This window comes from Elephantulus edwardii, unplaced genomic scaffold (genome assembly GCF_000299155.1).
Source record: "Elephantulus edwardii isolate Elephantulus edwardi_28Jun2011 unplaced genomic scaffold, EleEdw1.0 scaffold00095, whole genome shotgun sequence".
NCBI classification, from domain to species: Eukaryota; Metazoa; Chordata; class Mammalia; order Macroscelidea; family Macroscelididae; genus Elephantulus; species Elephantulus edwardii.
The window spans coordinates 12747111-12766915 of NW_006399845.1; the positions used below are offsets into that span (position 1 = coordinate 12747111).

Consider the following 19805-nt stretch of genomic DNA (forward strand, 5'->3'; position numbering starts at 1 on the left):
AGGGACGTCATGCTTGGGAGGGTGGAGGGACAATGCATGAGAGGAGGACCCAGGATAAGATGGATTGACACAGTGACTATAATAGTGTAATAGGGACAGGTGTGTTGGAGTCAGCGCAGGATAGGGCTGGATTCGGAGCTATTAAATAGGGTCACTGTGAGTTGCAGGTGACTTGACAGCATATAACAACAACAACAACAGTATTTCCTTTTGTTAACTCTTTTCTTTAGTTGTTCTCTTGATCCCTCCAGGTAGTTGTGGAATTATCTGGACTTTTTTTTGTTTACGCGTGTACAAAAGTACCATATATATAAAATATCATACTGCATGCCTTTTACCATGTTTCTCATGTTGGTTCAGAGGTTAATAAACTTGTGAAAGAAATTGTTAAGTGTCCAAATATATGCCACGTAGGGAAGAGGAGCATGGAGGGAAAAGAGTATGCCACGTCAGGCTATTTTCTTTCTGCTGGTTTGCTGCCCAGCTGTGAGGGATCATGCCTTGTTTTCTTTCCTTAGAAGGAGTTTGCACTGATCAACCCAGAGAAAAGTCCCAAAGAATCAGAGCAAAAGGAAACCAAAGCAGAGGAGGCGTTGGACCCTGAGGACCTGGAGGTGTTTCACCCGACCCATGAGTGGCAGGCTCTTCGACCAGGTACCAGTCCAAGCCCTGCTCCCATTAAACACATTCTAAATTCAACTTGCATGTGTCCTTTGTCCCCACAGGGCTGCTTTGAAGGAACAGCCCCTCTTTGGCCTGTTGGAGGGGAACAGCGTGGTCCAACAGCACTGTGGCTGCAGGGCTCAGGGGCCTTCATTTTCCGGCAGAACAGAGATTGCGGCATCTGAATGCCCTGGAAGGAAGGCAGGTGGTGGGTGGCTGTGCTTTCTGAGCAAACGATTGAGAACTTTCTTTCTTGCACTTCTGAAGCACAGGAGAGGCAGTGACATGTGCCTCGCTCTGCAAATGCTATTTTGGGCCCTGCTGCTCGGCTCAGTGCTGCTGAAATACTGTTCACGGGAGAGTCCTGAGCACCGGTGTGGGGCAGGAATGTTCTGTTGCTAAAGGAACCTGTGCCAAGAAACAGGGGCTGGTCCTGGCCTGGTTTTCAAATGGGGCATCCTAAGGTGTGACTTTCTGACCCTTTATAAACCTGGCCTGGGCCTTAAAATAATAAAGATAGCTAGGAGTTAAAGAGTGTTTACCATGTGTAGGTACTGAGCTAGTGCTTTATGTGTATAATCTTGCTCAATTCTCACAATACCAGGAACGAATCATCTCTTTATTCACAGAAGGAAACATTGAGGCTCAAAGAAATTAGGTAATTTGTCTGATGTCATTCAGGCAATTTGACCCCAGAGCCTGGACCATTCTCTCCCTCTTCCCCTTCTCTCAGTCCTCCTGTCCTTGCCACAGCCCCACTATGCTGCCCTGTTCTCGGGATTAGGCTGTTTGCACGGTGCACTGTGACAGGGTGGATGGCAAGCCCTGGCACTGCCCCTGTGTAGTTTCATCAGCTCTGTGCTGCTATTCATCACCATGTCCTCACTGCCCTCACTGCTGCTGTGCTGGCAGGGCAATGTTTGCTGTGTCAGTCAGCTTTGTGGTAGCAATATCGCTCCTGCTGGGGTTGCGTACGAGTAGTTACTGCCACAGAGGTATGATGAAGCCCCAAGGAAGCCAAGTGGGAGTTGACAGCATTAGGTAGAAAGGAGGCTTTTAGGAACAGTGGTACTGGGTTCAGCAGATTGAACCCCTGATTGCCCTTTCTCAGCTTTCCCAAGAAAGACGATTCAGGGGTTTTTTGAGGGCTAAAACTAGAATGGTTGCTAGGAATGCAAAGGGAAGAATGTGAGCTATATCCACCAATTTTATGTGGCATAGTTTTAACTTTTAACCAGGTGTGTGCCTGGAACAGATGGAGGCCAATATCCTGTGGTCCCCACTTTTTCTCTTCTGTTCTTGTAGCTGAATCAGCAGCATCCTTCAGGACCTTGGGTCCACATTGCAGAGCAAGGCTGAAGGATGACTCCTGGACCTTGCCCAGCCCTTTGGGCATCGAGACAGCTGAGGTTAGCTGAGCTTAAAGCCCCTTTCTCTGTCTGTGGAATGGAACAACCAGAGCCTGGATGACGAGGGACAGAGTAGACTCAGAGCCTTCTGAGAGGAAAAGGGCGGAGTACTGATTTTTATACTTGATCTCATGCCTGATATTCTTCCCCCACGCCCCCCGATACTCTTGATATCCTCTCCTGCTTTCCAGTTTCTCAAAGAACCCTCATAAATTCATCAGCTCAAATTCCCCTTGTTGCTGCCCCAAAGTTTTCTCTCTCTAGCCCTGAGATTTATGTGGGGTACTTAGTCAAATTTGTAGTGGATTGAAGGTCAGTGAGGTTCCTACTTAGAGACAAAGATATGGGAACGCTTTCAAATTCTTTGGCATGTTGTCAGCAAGGGAAATCCTTGGAAAAAAACATCATACTGGAAAAGGTGGAGGGTCAGAGAAAGAGAGGAATACCTTCAACATGGTGGATTGTCTTAGTGACTATAACAGTGGACTCAAGCGTGTTAGAGTTTGTCAGGGTGGCACAGTATAGGGCAAGATCCAGATCTCTTGTTCAAGGGATTGCTATGAGTCAAGTAGACTTGATGGGATCTAACAACAGCAATAATCACATTGTGTATTTTTCCCATTTCTTTGTCATGGAGTTGAAACTGACTCATAACTGATTCTCCAGTGAATTTTCAGAGGCTATAAATAACATGGGTGGATGAAGACCCTCAGCCAGATGGACGGACACTGACAGTGGGCTGTAGCATATTTGAGATTGGAATATGGTGCAGGGTAGCTGTTCATAGGGTCACTGTGAGTCATAATTGACTCAATGGCATCTAACAACAACAGCAACATACACATACACTTAGGCATTGTAGCTTAGAGGGCAAAGCAGCTCTAGTTCTCCTTTTGCCTGTCTCATGCCAAAGCCTGTGTTCCCAACCCTTTGTCTCTAAAGCAGAACTGGTGAGGAAGAAGCTAGGTGGGATATTTGTTCTGCCCTGGTGTCTGATATAGGATGATTTGGGGCCTGGTGTTGTGAAGTGAGACCAGTGGAGATAGACACGACATTTTCATACTTTTGTATAAGTCTGAGGCATTTTGTATGCATACCAAGAAAGGTTTTCTAAATATATATTTGTTGTTAAGAAATTGATCTTGGTGATCTGTGTGTATAACTGGCACTTAACTTCATTCAGAATATTCCACATTCCAAATTATGTCTGGGAGCTTTCAATACAGCTATCTATAGGTCTTTTTTTGCCTGTCAGAGTTGGACACAACAGTACCCTGCTTAAAGATGGTGATCTCCTACCCTGCGCTGAGTGTGGGTGAAGTTTCACAGTCTTGGCAGAAGTCCAGTCATCTGTATCTGGTTCCTGACAAGACTCAGAATACCTCTTCTCTAAATCACCCATTCTAAGGGTTCAACCCGTAATTTCTTCCATTCAGTTTTCTTTCCAGGCATCTGAATTTGCAGATCTCAGTCTGTCCTGATTTTGCTTTGTTGGCCATGACTAAAGTGGTTCAAAGTCTTGGTTAATGCTGACATTTAGTGATCCTAGTTCAATAGCTTCTGTCTCTTCAGGTTCTTGGGGACAGGATCAAATTTTTGAGCATTTGAGGCAAGTCACTTGAGTCCTGGTGCCATTGGGTGCATTCTTGGGAACCTGGGCTGTTTTGGTTGTAGGCTGGGCTTACTTAAGGCATGTTTCCAGAGCTTTTTGCTGTGGCTAGGATTATCAAGGGATTAACTCATGACTTCACAGACCTTCCCACCAAGACAGATGAGAATTGAGACCTGAGCTGAGCACCATTCAGCTCAGAAGCAGATGCGGGTCACTCTCTTTAAGTCTGTCCACTTCTGTTATTGCTGTCAGCATTCTTACTGTGAGCCACTTGTTCCTAGAAGTGATTTGCCTCTCTCAGTTTCTCTCTCCTGGTTTATTTTGGGATCTGCCTCACCTTATGGAGACACAGCAAGCATCAACTGTCACAAGAAAGCAAAGGAAACTATTTGCTGGCATGTCCTTTAGGTTCTTGGCTAGGTACTGAGGAATTTGTCCTGGGGCTGAGGACCCCTGAACACTAGGAATTTGTGCCTTTGATCTTATTATCAAAAGCCAAGCATGACTGCCTTCAGTGAGGCTTCTGCTCCCTGGGCATTTCTTACTTTGTGCCATGAACAGTACTGGTAGAGATATAGATATCAGCACATATTTATGGCACATAGACTCTGCCAGGTATCCTTTGAGGGAGGTGCTAGAATTGTCTTAATTTTTATAGACAAAATGGTGTGTCTGAGACAAGTAACTTACCCAACCAAGTAGGAAATTGGGATTCAAACCTCGCTTTTCTGCTTTAAAGCTGGAGATGCTAACTGCAATGCTACACTGTCTTCCTGAGAGAGGACATGACCTCTGCCTTTCAGCACCTGATAATCTCACAGAAGACAGAAACAGAAAAATGCACCAGAGTGTTACAGGTGTCACGGTGGCTCAGTGAGGGCGTAAAGGAGGATGTGGTGCACCCAGAGCCATCTCTTTCTATCCTTGAAATCTTGTTGGTGGTTAACCAAATTTTACTCATCCTAAGTAACCTGTGCCCTCAGTGCTACTTGAGTTCTGATTTTGAGCTATTGGTCAGGTTGCTTAGACTCTCTAATTCCTAGTTCCTCATCTGAAAATAAAGATGGAGATAACAACCTCACAGAGATGGTGTGAAAATGAAAAAAAGAGTAACATAGAGAAAATGCTTTGTATAGGGCCTGGCGTGTGGGGATATTCATTGACTGGCTGCAGTTGTAATATTTAAACATCTCCCCACCCCTGAAGTGATTTACCTCCCTTTCCTTGGAGGCCCAAAAGGGTAGGAGGCAGTCTTGGCAAAGAGCCCTATGTGTCCACTTACGTGGGTGCAGGGGAGGGGAGTTAGCACAGCCAGCATGAACCTGGGGCTTCTTTATGACCTGAGCTGACTCCCAGGTGGCTGTGAGAGTGTTTGAAATAGTGGCATTAGCAAAAAGAGCCCACTTGATGGGAGCACGCAGGAAGCCGTGCAGGAGCGTGCTCATATGACGGGCGAAAGAGGAGAAGAAAAAAAAATCCAAATCATCAACAACTGATGAGAGCAATCCAAGAATTATAGAGCACCAGCCATCTGGTCAGATCATTTCAGATCTGCACGAGCAATAGGAGGGAATTGAATTTTAAAAACCTCATTTATAGTAGACCAACTACTCTGGTTTCAAGTGTTTAAGAGACGAGTCTGATTTCCTGCAGGCCCTGGACATCTGTCTGAAGAAGAGCCTTATTCTGATTTGGGTGACTGTGTACAGCTCTCTCTGTGGGCTTTTTGGCCCCTTGAAGCTGGGAGGGGGCTTCACTTGAGGTGAGACCAAGGGGGCAAAGCTCTCAGGGTTTCTGTCTTAGCTTTGTGTTTGTGAGACAGTAGTGCTCTGTTTCCTTCCTTTGCTTCTTCTTTTCAACTTGGAGGGATCTCCCTTATGGATTATTTCATTCCCCAGAATGATTTCTAAGAGTATGCCTGCTTCTTTTCCCATCCTTCATACACAAGTGTAGACATATACCCTGAAGGCTGTGAGCAGGTGGGGAAGGTTGTTAAGGCAATTCTTACATAAGTCCTAGTGTCTCAGCAAAGTGATGCAGTGGTAATGGCTAGAGGAGGGAGATAGCTAGGAACCTCTCTTGATCTTCTACCTTGACTCAAACATTAGGCTGTAAAGGGGGGTTAGGGGCTAGATGGGGAAATGGTGTGATTTCATGTGGATGTTGGGGTGGTCCGTTTCATCTCTTATACACAAGTTGCCTCTAGCAGCTTGACAGAGTTAGTTGTTCACAAGGATTTTTCTTCACCTCCTTGTGCACAGTCCTGTTCAGATCACCTGGGAGAGTCTCTGAGAACTTCATTTGTTCCTCTCCCCACTGTACTTCTCACCTATCTTACCCTTACTATAGAGTTCCCAGCATTTATTCAGTATATTCCGAACATCTTTGCTCCTTTATAATACAGTTTTCAAGAAGAATTATTTGGGGGGTTTGAAAAGATAACAGGCTTCTTGAAGCACTTAAAAGACAAGTTGGAGGCTTCGAATTACCCTCTAGTGGGAGAGAAAAGAATGGTGGATTGGAATGCATGAAGGCCTCAGAAGACTCCATGTGGACAGTTTAGCGGTCTTCAACTCAGAGACCACATTGCTGTGTATGACAGTCTTTCTAGCCTCTTAGGGTGTCTGGCCATTGCTCCCTAACAGCTGTAGCCTATACTCATCTGTGGGAGCCGGTGGAAGACAGAGCAGAAAGGCCCATGACCGACCTTCACAGAAGCCACTGCCAAGGTTGAGACCACTTTGAGGCTGGCTGGCTGAGTATCCTATTGGCACCAGAGCTTTTCTGCTTGGGCATTGGCCCTCCTCACCCGGATGGAGCAGGCCTGGGCCCAGTGTGCAGTCTGTGGACTTGGGTGATGATGGGGAGCAGCTGTTGGCCATCCTCTTTCTAACAAGCATTTGTCTGTTTAATGCTTACCTTGGGCTCTTCTCCCCTGCTGCTGCTGCGTCCATCCACCTGTTCACTGTGAAGTTTAATCAGGAGTACTTAACACTGTGGCAGGGCCTCAGCTCTCAAAGGCTGTAACTCCCATACTGTCCGTCATAAAGCTTAGACCTGAGTAGGGATGTAAGAAAACTAGTTGCCAAAACAGGTTTTAGCCTGATGCCAAGAACATGGCATTAGTTCAGTGAATCTGTGTAGTCCTGACTTTATGTCCTGCAGTATTGGCCTCACTCTACTGGCTAAATAGGGCTGGCTATCTCCAAGGTTGGGACTTAACCAAGCTTGGGGATGGCTCTCAAGGACTGGCCTGAAGCTAAAATGAAAGACTCCCTTGCAGAAACTGTTGCTTCTAGAGGTGGAATGATCTGTAATTTAAGGAGGTAGTATTTAACTTGGTCTGTGCATAGGTTTCTCATAAGCATAATTAAGTGATATGGAGTCCCTTGCCCCCCCAGTTATTACCCATTATTTGTTATGATTCACGTAGTCAAACACCTTTGCATATCAATAAAACACAGGTAAACACTTTTTCTGATATTCTCAACCAACATCCATCTGACAACATTAATAATATCCCAATACATAAACCAAGAAGTTATTGTCAGAACAGGACAAGGGGACACTGCATCGCTTAAAATCAGGAAAGATGTGTGCTAGGGTTGTATGTTTTCTCTATACCTGTGTGCCAAGGAAATAATTTGATAAGCACACATCTGTGTGCCGAGGAAATAGTTTGACGAGTATACATCTCTGTGCTGAGGAAAGAATTTGAAAATCTGGGCTGTATGGTGAAGAACATGGCATCAAGATTGGAGGAAGACTCGTCAGCAGCCTGCGTTATGCAGATGACACAACTTTGCTTGCTGAAAGTGAGGAGGACTTGAAATGCTTGGGGCAGAAGATCAAGGACTACAGTCTTCAATTGGGATTGCCTCTCAACAATCAAGAAGAGTGACTTATCAGTGATTTCATTTTACTTTGGATCCATAATCAACACTCATGGTAGTAGTCAGGAAATCAAAAGATATGTTGCATTGGAAAAATCTGGCTTTCAGAACCTCTCCAGAATACTACATAAAGAGGGTGTCAGTTTAAAGACTAAGATGCATTGGATGTAAGCCCTAGTATTTTCAGTTGCTTCCTGTGCATCAGAAGGTTGGTCAGTGAAGAAGGATTGATGCCTTTGAATTGGTGATATTGGAGAGGAGTACTAAATATCCCATGGACTGTTAAAAGAATAACAAGTTTGTCTTGGAGGAGGTAAAGGCAGGGTGTGCTCCTTCGAGGCGAGGCAGTGGTGATGAAACTTAGTCTCATATACTTTGGGCATGTTGTTGAGGGGACCAGTCCTTGGGCAAAAGATATCATGCTGGGAAAGGTGGATGGTCAGAGAAGGAGAGGAATACATTTAAAAGATGGATTGACACAGTGACTGTAACAATGGGCCTGAGCATATTACAGGTAGAATGGAAAAAAATATAAGGCAAGGTTCAGACTTGTTTATAGAGTTGCTATGAGTTGTAGTTTACTTGATGACACTTAAGAACAACAACAACAAAGTATTGAACTAGGTAGAGAAGAACACCTGGTAGGAATCATGACTGGAGGGGAGGGTGACAGGAGCAGAGACCTGAAGTGAGGGTGTCTCTTCCTGGCTGCAGGGTGCCTGTGTGCAGAGGCTGTTATTGGTGGGCAGCATCTCTTCTTATAAGAGAGGGGTCAAGAGGAAAAAAGGAGAGGTGATATGGAGGAAAACTGGCAAAGGCAAGTAGATTTAAAGATGTGAAAGTATATGTAACCTATGAGGTGAGCCCAACCAAGGCTTTCTCATACACAGGCGATGAAGAAAGGTGGGAAGATGTAACCTTCTAGGTTTTAAGTGTTTGGGGGTGAATGAAAGAAGAAAATGAAAATGACAATTTGAGCAGTGATGTGAAAAATAACCCTCTTTTCAAATTTTCTTGTTACATTTTAACTCCTGCTGTGTTCCATGTGACACTGATGTCACATCAGTAGCATCAGAGAAGCATGATGTAGCATCAGAGTAGCGTGATGTAGCATCAGAGGCTTGTTTCTTTGGGCGTATGGTATAGAATACCCCTTACATCGGCCATAGGGACAGGATGTATAGGTCAGTGAAAGTACAAAGAGAAACCCTGACGGAAAGACTGTAGAAGCAGGAACAGGGAAATTCAATGTAGAGAACTTTAATGTTTGTTGGATGGGAGAAGGAAAAGAAATCTGAGTTTGATGGAGAGGTATAAAATTCCAGTGAGGAGACCACTGATGAGGCATACTTACTAGGTGGCACGTAAAAAGTCTTGATCTCATGAATATTATGAGCCTTGGAAAGAAAGAGGCTAAAAGGAGATCACCTTTTGGGAAAGATTTTAAGAGATGTTGGGAAAGCTTCCATTAGAAGCCTTCATGTTTTTCAGTCAAGCCAAGAGTGGGCCTTCTGCCTTGAATAATAAAATAGCTTTCATTTCAGAGGTATTTGAGGAATTGAAAGTAAGTTAGAAATTACCACTGTTCAAAGATTTCCTGGAAAATCAAGAGAACAGAAGTAAGCATCACCCAGTATCAGGAAGGGCCGAGCCAGTTAACCTCTGACACCTTGACTTAGTGGTGGACCAGGACTAGTGGTTTGATGACTTTCTCAAGAAATGGGAGCCATTGATAGTAGGTAGGTGGGTGAGGTGAGAACTGCTGTTGTTAAGTGCTGTCAAGTCATAGCAACTCATAGCTACTATATGAACGAAAGACCTGAACACTTGTATAACTTTCATCGTTTAAGTTCATAGAGTATCTGGAGGCAAGCTATCTTGGAAGTAGGTACTACTCTTGCTTCCAAGCCTGTTTTAATATTGAGAGCTTTACCAAACACTGTCCACAATGGGTAACCATTATCACATTTAACACATCAGTGTCACAGTGTTTAGCATCACAGCAACCATGAATTACCTCTGTACAGTAAATTGACAGACCAGTGTTATACCACTTAGAAGAACCTTGTGCCTGGGAAATGAGAGGCAGATGATTTAAGAAGCTGTTGGGAATTCCCTGTGGAATAGATGAGAGATACTATGTCTGACTGGCCTCTACGACTTATTAAAGAAGAAAGTTAGGGGCTCTGATGAGCTGGAGAGCTTTTCTGGGAACTTCTCTGCACTTAATTCAGTTTTCCCTCCATTGAGACAGGGGACACCAAGGCCACTGGCATTACCCAAGGTCAAGGTGGTGGTGGCACCTAAGTGACCTTCTGAGTAGGCCTGAAAAGAACTGGGTTAGAACAGGGCTTTGAGTGTAAGCTTTTAATTCTGCTCTTATGAGGCTGACTGTATTTTTGTTCATGTTGGAGTTTTGTTTATTGTTCATAAACTAATGGTTCGTTAGTCTTGCCTTATTTCCTATAATATGTTGGTTTCAACAAATAAAGACTGAGTTTTATTTTCATTTCTTTAGTTCCCAGAACAGTTTGTTTTTAGTTTGTATAATACAGTTGTTTGAAAGGAGAGAACCATTTCTTTGTATTAAAAAGCTTGTATATTTGATTACCTATGGTTGTAATTCATTTATCTGGGCAGAGGTGAGTTTTGATGGAATAGTAATATGATGTATTTGTGAAGTTCTTTTTGCTGGATAGGAGTAGGGGGAGGAGTAAGAATGAAGTCTGCCCCCACTCTAGCAGTCCTCTCAATGTTGCTTAAATATTATTTTGTTCATTTCCATTCCATCATCCTGATTTTATCAAGCCAAGCTTTTAGAGAAAGGATAAAGAGGTTGTGTACTGTTTCATCACCAGGAATGACTGAGGGATAATAGAAACCAAAAAACCTACTGCTGTCAAATAAATCCTGGCTTATGGCTTCCCTGTCATTATATTTCCGAGGCTTTAAATCTTAATAGGAGCACATTGCCTCTTCTTTCTCCTGGGGAGTGCTAGTGGAATGAAACCACCAACCTTTTGGATAGTAACCTAACACATAATGCATTATGCCATCAGACTCTTGACAAGTGGTAATAGCATCAATAATTTTAATCTAGCTATTAGAGGAAGAGAAGAAAACAAACACTTTATGGGAAACCTTTTGTGCTGGTACATGGTTTCCAGAACTTTAAGATGTCCAGTAAGTGATTATAGTTTATGTTGGTCCCTTTAGCCCTGTGATCAGTTGAGGAAAGGGCCTCAGATTCCATTGCTTTTCTTAGAATTTCCACTCTTGTTTCTGAAGATAGACACTCTGGGCCATTACCTGAAAGCATTACTGTTTGAGGTCCACTGGGAAACACAATAAGCATTAGAATGTGAATTTTGTAGGCTGTAGAAGTTGTTGTGGTTGTGTGCTGTGGAGTTGGAACCCAATTCATAATGGAGTCTCCAGCAGATTTACAGAGGTCATAAATTGCATGGGAGGTGATTGCTCCTATTTCTCTTACAGACCAGCTGGTGGATTTGAATTGCCTGCCTTTAGATTTGCAGTGTAATTCCTTACCAACTAGGCTAGGTAGACGTTGAGAGGGAAAATTTATTCAAGAAGGTGTCACTTCTTGTTAGATGCCCTCTGTCAACTACAAATCAGACTCTATCAATAGCAAGTTGTAATCTTGCCTTATCCTGTGTCATTGCCAAAATCTCCACCACGCTCACACCCATGGTGGCAGTAGAGCTGTCTAGTCTTGGTTTCCTAGGTTCTGTCTTAAGGATCATAGAGACAGATCCAATTGTCTCTTAAACACAGTGGAATAAGTGGACTTGTAAACTTGTGTGTTAGAAAGTGTAAGGATGGCACAGGATAGAACAGGTTTCAGATCTTTTGTTCATAGGCTCGCTGTGAGTATACTTGACAACACCTGACAACAACAACAACAATATTGTATGATACAAGAGCTATTAGCTGACTTTGTAGGAGGCTTGGTGGTGCACTGTGTTAAGAGTTGGACTGCTAAGAGCTGTTGATTCAAACCCAGGATTCAAACCCTCAACAAGAGTAAGGTGAGGCAGTCTGCTTCTGTAAGGTCTCAGAAATCCTGTGGAGCAGTTCTACACTGTCCTATGGGTTTGCTGTTAGTCTAAATGGATGTGAAGGCAGTGAGTTTTGGGGAGCTGGTTTTATATTCCCAGTAGATTGCATCACAGATGGAAAGACTGAGAGAATTGTTCCCAAAGTCAAGAGCAGCCTTAGTCTTTCCTGCCTTTTGCTGGTGTCATCCAGTTCTGCTAATGCATATCAGTGAAAGTCTGGGCTCTTTCTTTGTTTTTCCATCATTTTTTCCAGGCTCCCACCCTCTCTTTTCCTTTCTTCTTGCCTGCCCTCTTCATCTTCTTTCCTCCTGTCTCACTGTTACTGAGTTGATTTCAGTTTATAGTGATAGTCTGTTGGGTTTTCACAGCTATAAATCTTAGCGAAAGGAAACTACTCATCTTTCCCCCCTGGAACAACTAACAGATGTGAACTGGTAGTGTGGCTGTAGTGGCCTCTATTTGCAGCTGTGTGGTAGATGGCAGAGAAGGCTGGATGTGGATGTATAGCTGGGAAATATTTTTCAATTTGCCAGCATCAAAAAATGACTTCCAAGCCAATCCTTTCAGCCATGTATTCCGCTGATCAGTCAGAGCAGGAGGAGAAACACATTAGCATTGCCAGAGAGGGGATTTGGGAAAAATCAAGTCTGTGGAACTGAGTGATCTAAAGTCATAAGCATTAAAAACAAATCCTGGAGTTCTTCAGAAGTTGGAATTCTGCCCGGTCTGTCTCCCATAGCCCTGCCTCTTCTCTCTCTCGCTCTCTCTTACACACACAGCCCCCATGGCTCCAAACCCCACTCCCTGTGAATGATTTATACCTCAACTTTCCCTAAAAGCCTAGTACTTAAGAGGAGGCATTGGCTTCTATTATCTATCGTTGGATATCTGTGGACAGGGTATGGAAAAGAAACAATCTCAGATGATTTTTTTTAATACTCTATGATCTTTAGGTCATCATCCATTTGCAAAGACCCTTAGAAAAGTGCTCTCTTAGATGCTGATCTGTGTGCTCATAGATTCCCCCTCTGTTACTAGACCAGCATAACGTTGCAGGAGAACAATGGTCTTTTTTCGCTATTGTTCATAGTCCATTAAGGTGCATCTTGTCATGAGAAAGATGTCTTCTGGCTTTATGGGCCATTTATCTGCTTTAGACAAAGATAAAAGCTTAGAGTTCTCTTTCTCCAAAAATGTATGTTCTTCAAAGCAAGAGTAACTGAAGGGCAGAGCCCAAGCTGTATGTAGGTTAGCATCTTCTTGTTGTAGTGCCTTGGACACTGCAGACAGTTTAGTGTTGTGGAGTTAGTCCACTTGGGTTCATGCTTCAGTGCTCCTTTTTTTTTTAACATTTCTTTGCCTGTAAAATGGACATAGTAATAATATATCTACTTCAGAAGGTTGTTTTAAATAGTGAGCATATGGAGTATTTTAAGGAACTCTGGTGGCACAGTGTAGTAGATTGTCATGCTAACCAGAAGGCCGAGTGTCTCTGATGGTTCAAATCCACTAGCTACCCTAAAAGAGAAAAATGAGCAGACTCTTCCCATTAAGATCTGTAGCCATGGAAACCTGATGGAGGGCTCTTGTGACTTAGAATCAATTAGATGACAATAAAGTGTGTAATAGAGTATTTAATAAAAGTTATAATAGCTCAAGAGATGTTAACTACTTTCCCCCCACTTGTTGCACTGCTAACCCAAAGGTGGATGGTTCAGATCCACCACTTGCTCCATGGGAGAAAGATGAGCAATATCCTGTGTGATTTACAGTCTCTGAACATCTGCTGGTCGGTCGGCTATGAGTCATTTCACACTCCATGACAATGAGTTTTAGTTTTTGAGTTCTTGTATTAAAAATGAGCAGATATCAGACACTTGGATTGAAGGTCAAACTATAGAACAACTGACTAGTACTCTTAAGAATGTACAGGCATAAAGACAAGAAAAAACTAAGAACTGTTACTGATTGGAAGAGACTGGGAAGACCTCCCTAATGAAAAAGACCATATCAAGATCTATCCTGAAGTACAGTGCTGTGAGTGATAGGATACTGTCCATATGTATACAAGACAGACATTTTAATATGGTTATGTAAATATGCAAGCTAACAACTAAAGGCATAGATTATGAAACTGATAAATTTTACCAACTTTTGTATCTGAAATCGACCAAACATGCAATATGTATGCTTTAATAATAGTGACTGGAATGCAGAAATTGGAAATATAGAAGGACTGGCAGTTGGAAATGACAGACTTGATGACAGAAACTAGACTGGAGATCAAATAAATTTTATTCATCGCACATACTTTCTTTAAAAAACAAAAATGGTGACTGTGCTTACTACCTGAGTCCATAGGAACCAGATTGAATACATTTGTGGAAAGAAGCATTGGGGTAGCTCAATATAAACAGTCAAAACCAGGCCAGAAGCTAACTGTGGAAGAAACCATCAATTACTCATGTGTACATTCCAGTCGAAGCTGAAGATAAATGAAAACAAGTCTCCAGAACCAGAATATGACCTTGAGTCTATCCCATCTGAAGTTAAAATCCATCTCAAGAGTTGGACCAGATAATATCTTGTGGGATAACATTAAGGATATCAATCATGAAGAAAACTAAACTTCATTACAAAGGAGAAAGAAAAGGACAAAAATGGATGTTAGAAGAGATTCTGAAATTTGTTCTAGAGCATCAGGAGCCAAAACAAAAGGAAAAAAATACTAAAATAAAAGAGATGAATAAAAGATTTCAAAGAGCAGTTTGAGAAGACAAAGTCTTACAATGGAATGTGTAATGAGCTGAAGTTAGAAAATAAAAGGGAATAACTTACTTGGTATTTATTAAGCTGAAAGATCTGAAGAACAAATTCAAGCCTTGAGTTGTCATACTGAAAGATATACTCTATAGGCAAAGTCGTGAATGAATCCAGGAAGCATCAAAATATGGCGTGAAGCACTATCCTCCTTTCCACCTAGCCCCTGGCACAGCTGCCCATACGTGAGTTAGTCTCATGTCCTGAATCATGGAGATAGCTCTTACTGGGGAGCCAGGGGCCACCTCTTTAGCACAGGCACACTTCATCCTGAGGAGAGGTCAGCTCTAGGCAGATAATTGGTCAGATAGTGATGCAGACACGCAAGAAATCTGATCCCATAGTGGTGTCTTCTGGAGACTTGGAAAGAGGCCACTTGCTTGGCATTGGGATTCAGCAGGGCCGAGTGATCAGTGCACTTGTCTATTCCTTAGCATATAAATGAAACCCTGCTTGTTTTATCCCTTTGTCTAAGTACCAATCACTATGGCAATATGTTTGCAGATTGCAATGCCTACCCCTACGCTCGCTGTTTGATCATCCAGAAGAAAGAAGAATTAAGTTCAAACCTAGCTTTGCAGTAATTTGTTATTTTCTTTCCTGTTTTAAGTGCCTTGCTTTTACATAAAACAGGTATTTTGCTTGTTCTTTTTGTGTGCAAAAGGTATGCATACTTTTCTTATGACTGATGGGACCATCCCTGTCACATTAATAGCAGGGTATGTAAGGAAAAGTCATTATTATTGGGAGAATGTGAGTCTTGGAGTTTTTATCTTTGCAGCAAAGTTAGCTGTCAAGGGGTTTTGGAAGTATAAAGACTTCATCCCAGCATACAACTCCTTCACAAGGATTTACCCTCAGAAGCCCATATAGTCTAAAGTGGGGGGAAAAATCAATACTAAAAAATGTTCTTTGTTCTTTAATTTTGTGGTAGAGGTGTACTGTTTTTTGGTATTGATTTACAAATTTTATTGTCAGGCCCTTGGGATGTGTGTGGATTACTCAATAACGTGACTAATGGCTGATATCTGAATTATGTATTGTATTATGGGGAAATCCACAAACCATATTTCTTTATAGGTTATTTTAGGTGTAAGTGTAGTGATCTGTCATTTCTCTTTTAGTCACATGACTTTAAAAAAAAAAGAATGGGAAAGTGGCAGGAAAGGAGGTGGCTAATTTAGGACTGAATAGTAAATCCACTTTTTAAAGCATGCATGCAGAGACATTGGGAAGACATTGGGTAAAGATTGACAATGTTTGGGATGGAGAAGAAAGAATTGACTTGAAATCAAGCCTTTTGTTTCACCTTTGCTCAGGCTAGAGCCACAGAGGGGAGAAAAATCAGTCAGATTTTCCTCTCTCGGGGCTTCTGTCCTGCCCCCGAGTGGGCCCTCCATGCGCTCCCCCATGCAGCCACTTGTGCAGATAGATGGACAGACCTTTTATAGATGATTTGACACTGCCTAACTCATGAAGATCCTCTGTCTCTTTCGAATGAGCAACTTTATGTTTAGGCTCCTTTTCCCTGCACAGGAAGAAATTGTCCTGTGCTTGATTTTGCCTTCTGATGGAAATGGTTACTTTCCCTCGGGAAAGGCACTGTTCTTTGGGGGGTAATGTCTGCTGAAGCTCCTTGCCCCTCTTGGGAGTGTAAGCCTGTGCTCAAGGGTGGGCAGGAGGAGGCGGCTGTTGGAGCGTGTACAATTGCCACCGCGGCAGCCATCTGCCAGTGTCACAGCTAGCAGCCTGCCTCTGAGCTGGCGGAGAGGGAGTGTCTGCACTCTCAGGCCTGCATGCATTATGCACAGACCATTCCCTAAATGAGCTTTCTGAGTGTATGTAACTCCGATCTAGCCTACTCTTGTTTGACCCACCTCAGGGCACCATTCAGAATTCCCCTTAATTGTGTCAGAGCTAAGCGTCTAGTGCCAGGCATTTAGCGTTTCTGGTAATAGCTGATTTTTTTCAGGGGAATAGAGTAAGGGTAAAATAGACATCTAAAATGCAGTGAGCTATTGATTTATGGTTGTAGGAAGATCTGCTTTTTATAGGGAAATGATCAACTCTGTGATAACATAGCTTCATAGCAGTGGTACTTTGACTTCATCCACAGCCACAGTCTAGGTTCCCTCCCTCTGCCTCAGCTCTTTGTGTAATGGGGGCTTTGTCATTTGAGGAGGCTGTTGTACCATTAGAATGAAATTTGCAGACCACTACTGCCCTTCTTACCAGCCTCTCTCTCCCCTTCCTGTGATGGAGGATTTTTTGCACATGCCACTTAGAAAAAAAAGAGATTCATAATCTGACTCATTTCTCACCCACACAGCTAGGATTCCTGCCATCCAGTAAATTTTGGCAGACAGGCAGGCGTGTGTATGGAGGGTACAGTCCTGCTCCCCTATCTCTACACTGCTCCCTCATTGCGTATGCCTCTTGGGTGGAGTCTTCAATGTCCAGAGTCCCGTTTCTTTTCCTTTTCTTCCCAAGCAGTGTTTTCTTTTTCTGTAGGGCTGTCCTTTAATATTGGTTAGAGATGGGGCTAGCCTCTTAACATTCCTAAGACATTTGTGGAGAGAGCTGTGAAAAGAGCTCCAGTCCTGAGGTGTCTGAATGCTTGCTGTCTGTCTACCGTTGTGTTAAATATAATGAGGGCATAGCAGATTTCTGTGGCCTTATGTACCGCAGCCTCCTTGGTAATCTATTCAAATAAGATTGACTGTCTCCTTGTTCCACAGTGTCTGGATGTTTAGATGTCTTTATGTCATTACAACATTGTAATGAGTAGAAAGAGCCAACTGCTGGTTCAGCCTGTCAGAACAAGAGAAAGGATTGCTTTTTCTTTCTCATCAGTAAGGGAGACCCAAGCTGAGCCTCCCATTGGCCCAGTCTAGCAGGGAGTATTGGCTTCTCAGAATATTGTTGTCGCCTATGAGCCTTTTGTGTCCTTGATGACACAGTCACAAGAAGCAAAAAAAATCTGATCTGTTTGGCTCCTCTGTCAAAGAGATTGACCTCTAAGGGAGAAACTTAGAGCAAGTCTGGACCAGACCAGAAGTCCAGAAGATGTGGCTTGTTTTTCAGCCTAATCAGTGGGAAGCTCTTGTTCCACTGCTTCTCGTCCCTACCCCCACGCCGCTCACTAGTCTGTGCAGATAGCTGGAGCTGATCCTTTCTCTTCCAGCCAGACCTTTGTGTGCTCCTCCTCATTTGTGGCCTCACCAAATTGACCTACTGGAAGCCTGGAGACTTTCCAGACCTGCAGCCAGTAGAGCTTGGCAATGACAAGGTCCGTGTTGGAGGGCTGTGACTGTTGGACATCCTTTGAAATGACCTCTCTCTGAGTTCTTAAGTGCCTTATGAGGGACACCTCTGGGGTCTTGGTTTCCCTTAAACTTCATACTAGTGTCAACTCCCACACACATTTTTATGTTTTTCATTTTAAACATGGTTGGTGATAAATTGGAGAAGAGAGTGGGGATTTGCTTTCCTCTGCATCAGAAGTGCAGTGCTGCTAATTTCATTCTCTGCACTCTGTCTCTGAGATGAGCAGAGTCCTCTGTGCCCATGTTTAGCACCACTGTGTTGCTGGACTCTCCTGGCAAAAATTAGGCTAATGTCTCTGACGACTGCATTAGCCACTAAAATGAGGTTCTAAATTGAAGGTACTACACGAAGTCTCTCTCCAAGGCATCGCCTTGTTCTGGCTTTTATTATTCAAATTTATTCTCTCAGTGATTCTCTACAGACTGACTGGCATGCACGTTCAATACAAAGCATTGTACTAGCTGAAAGCCAAGATCACCTTTTAAGAAGGGGGAGAAAGGCGAGGGGGAAAGGAAGCAAAAGATGAATGCTATGATGCAAAGAGTCAGCAGTTTTTCTCTTCTAAGAGCTCTACTCAGAGGGCCTGTGTGATGTTCAGAGATTGCAGAAGAAGGGAGCAGGCCTCAAAGAGCATGGTAGGGGTGGCGTGGGGATGGCTTAGAGCCATTGCTTTAGTTGCATCTGTGCCTTAAAAATTCTTCCCTTTTCTCTTTTCTTATGTTTACTGTGCTAAATGCGTACCCGACAGGGTCTGAAACCCCCACAGAAAGCTTAGGCTTGTGGTTTCACTGGTCTTCATTTATCTTGGGTCTGGGACCTTGAAATTCTTACATTAGAAGTAGAAGCTGTCTAGCAATCAGATGGCTAGACAGTTGAGATTATTTCACTTATATATTTGTTGTTAGGATGACTTTTTTGTTTATTCTTTTGTCCTGCTGACAAAATTGCATGTTAAAGCAGAAAAACCTGAAAACTAGAAAATAGAAAGGGAAAGAACAAAATCATCCAGATCTCACTATGCATGCAAAGTTAACATTAAACTTGTGCTAGTACTTTTATTTTTTAACAAAAGTGCTGTCATACTGTTCATACTATTTTGAGGTTGACATTTTATATTTGGGACTAGGGAGCCAAGTTTTGGAATGTTTGAAAAGTTATAATCTCTAGCACATAATTAGGCACCCACTGGGTAATTCTCAGGTACTGACTTTTAATTAGTTGTGTGAATATATCAAGTAAGGCTTAATTATTATTACTATTAGACATTCAGGTAGTTTCCAGTTTTTCACTATTATAAATAATTCTTAGTGAACATGCTTATATTTTTATATGTTTTTTAGAAATTGACTTAAAGTAAAGCAGCAGTGTTTATCTTACCTGACTCTTTCCCTAGTACCTCAGCTGGGACAATACTCTTTCCTGAAGGTTGTTATTGTTATGTGCCATTGAGTTGGAACCAATTCATGGTCCACCCGCAGTGGGTTTTCAGAGTCTGTAAATCACACTGGAGGAGGAGCTGGCACTTTATCATCCCCGACCCCCAAGTGGGTTCGGAGGCAGTTAATTGCTCAGGAGGAGATTGCCCATTGTTCTCCTGCAGAGCAGCTGGTGGATTTGAACTCCATAACTTCAAGATTGTGGCGTACCTTCTTACCACCAGAGCTCCCTTTTAAGCACAGGCTGTATTTAATGACTAGTTTCTAAAGAGTAGAGATTGGAAAAGGAAGAATAGTCACTTTCTAGTGGAGAAACCTGGCAAGCATTACCTGTGATCAAAGATAGTGACACCAGTGTTGTCATGTGGATTTGACGTACCCTTTGATATGTCACTAGAGAGGCACTTCATTCTTTGATATTCCTCCAAACCAGTAACTCTAGTCTACTTAGGAGGAAAAACATCAGATACATACAAACTGAGGGACATTCTACAAGACCCCTCATTAGTACTTCTCAAATAGTCAAAATCATATAATAAAGATTGAGAAAGAGAACAGGGAAGACA

The 19805-nt window shown here is 42.9% G+C and overlaps 1 protein-coding gene across 1 annotated transcript in view; it reads left to right on the forward strand.

Moving 5' to 3' along the window:
- SIL1 (SIL1 nucleotide exchange factor) overlaps positions 1 to 19805 on the forward strand; it is a 350503-nt gene that overhangs the window by 9757 nt on the left and 320941 nt on the right. The window contains exon 2 of the mRNA XM_006891180.1: positions 519 to 654. Within this exon, the coding sequence (XP_006891242.1) occupies positions 519 to 654 (136 nt within the window). The remainder of the gene's footprint in view (positions 1 to 518; positions 655 to 19805) is intronic.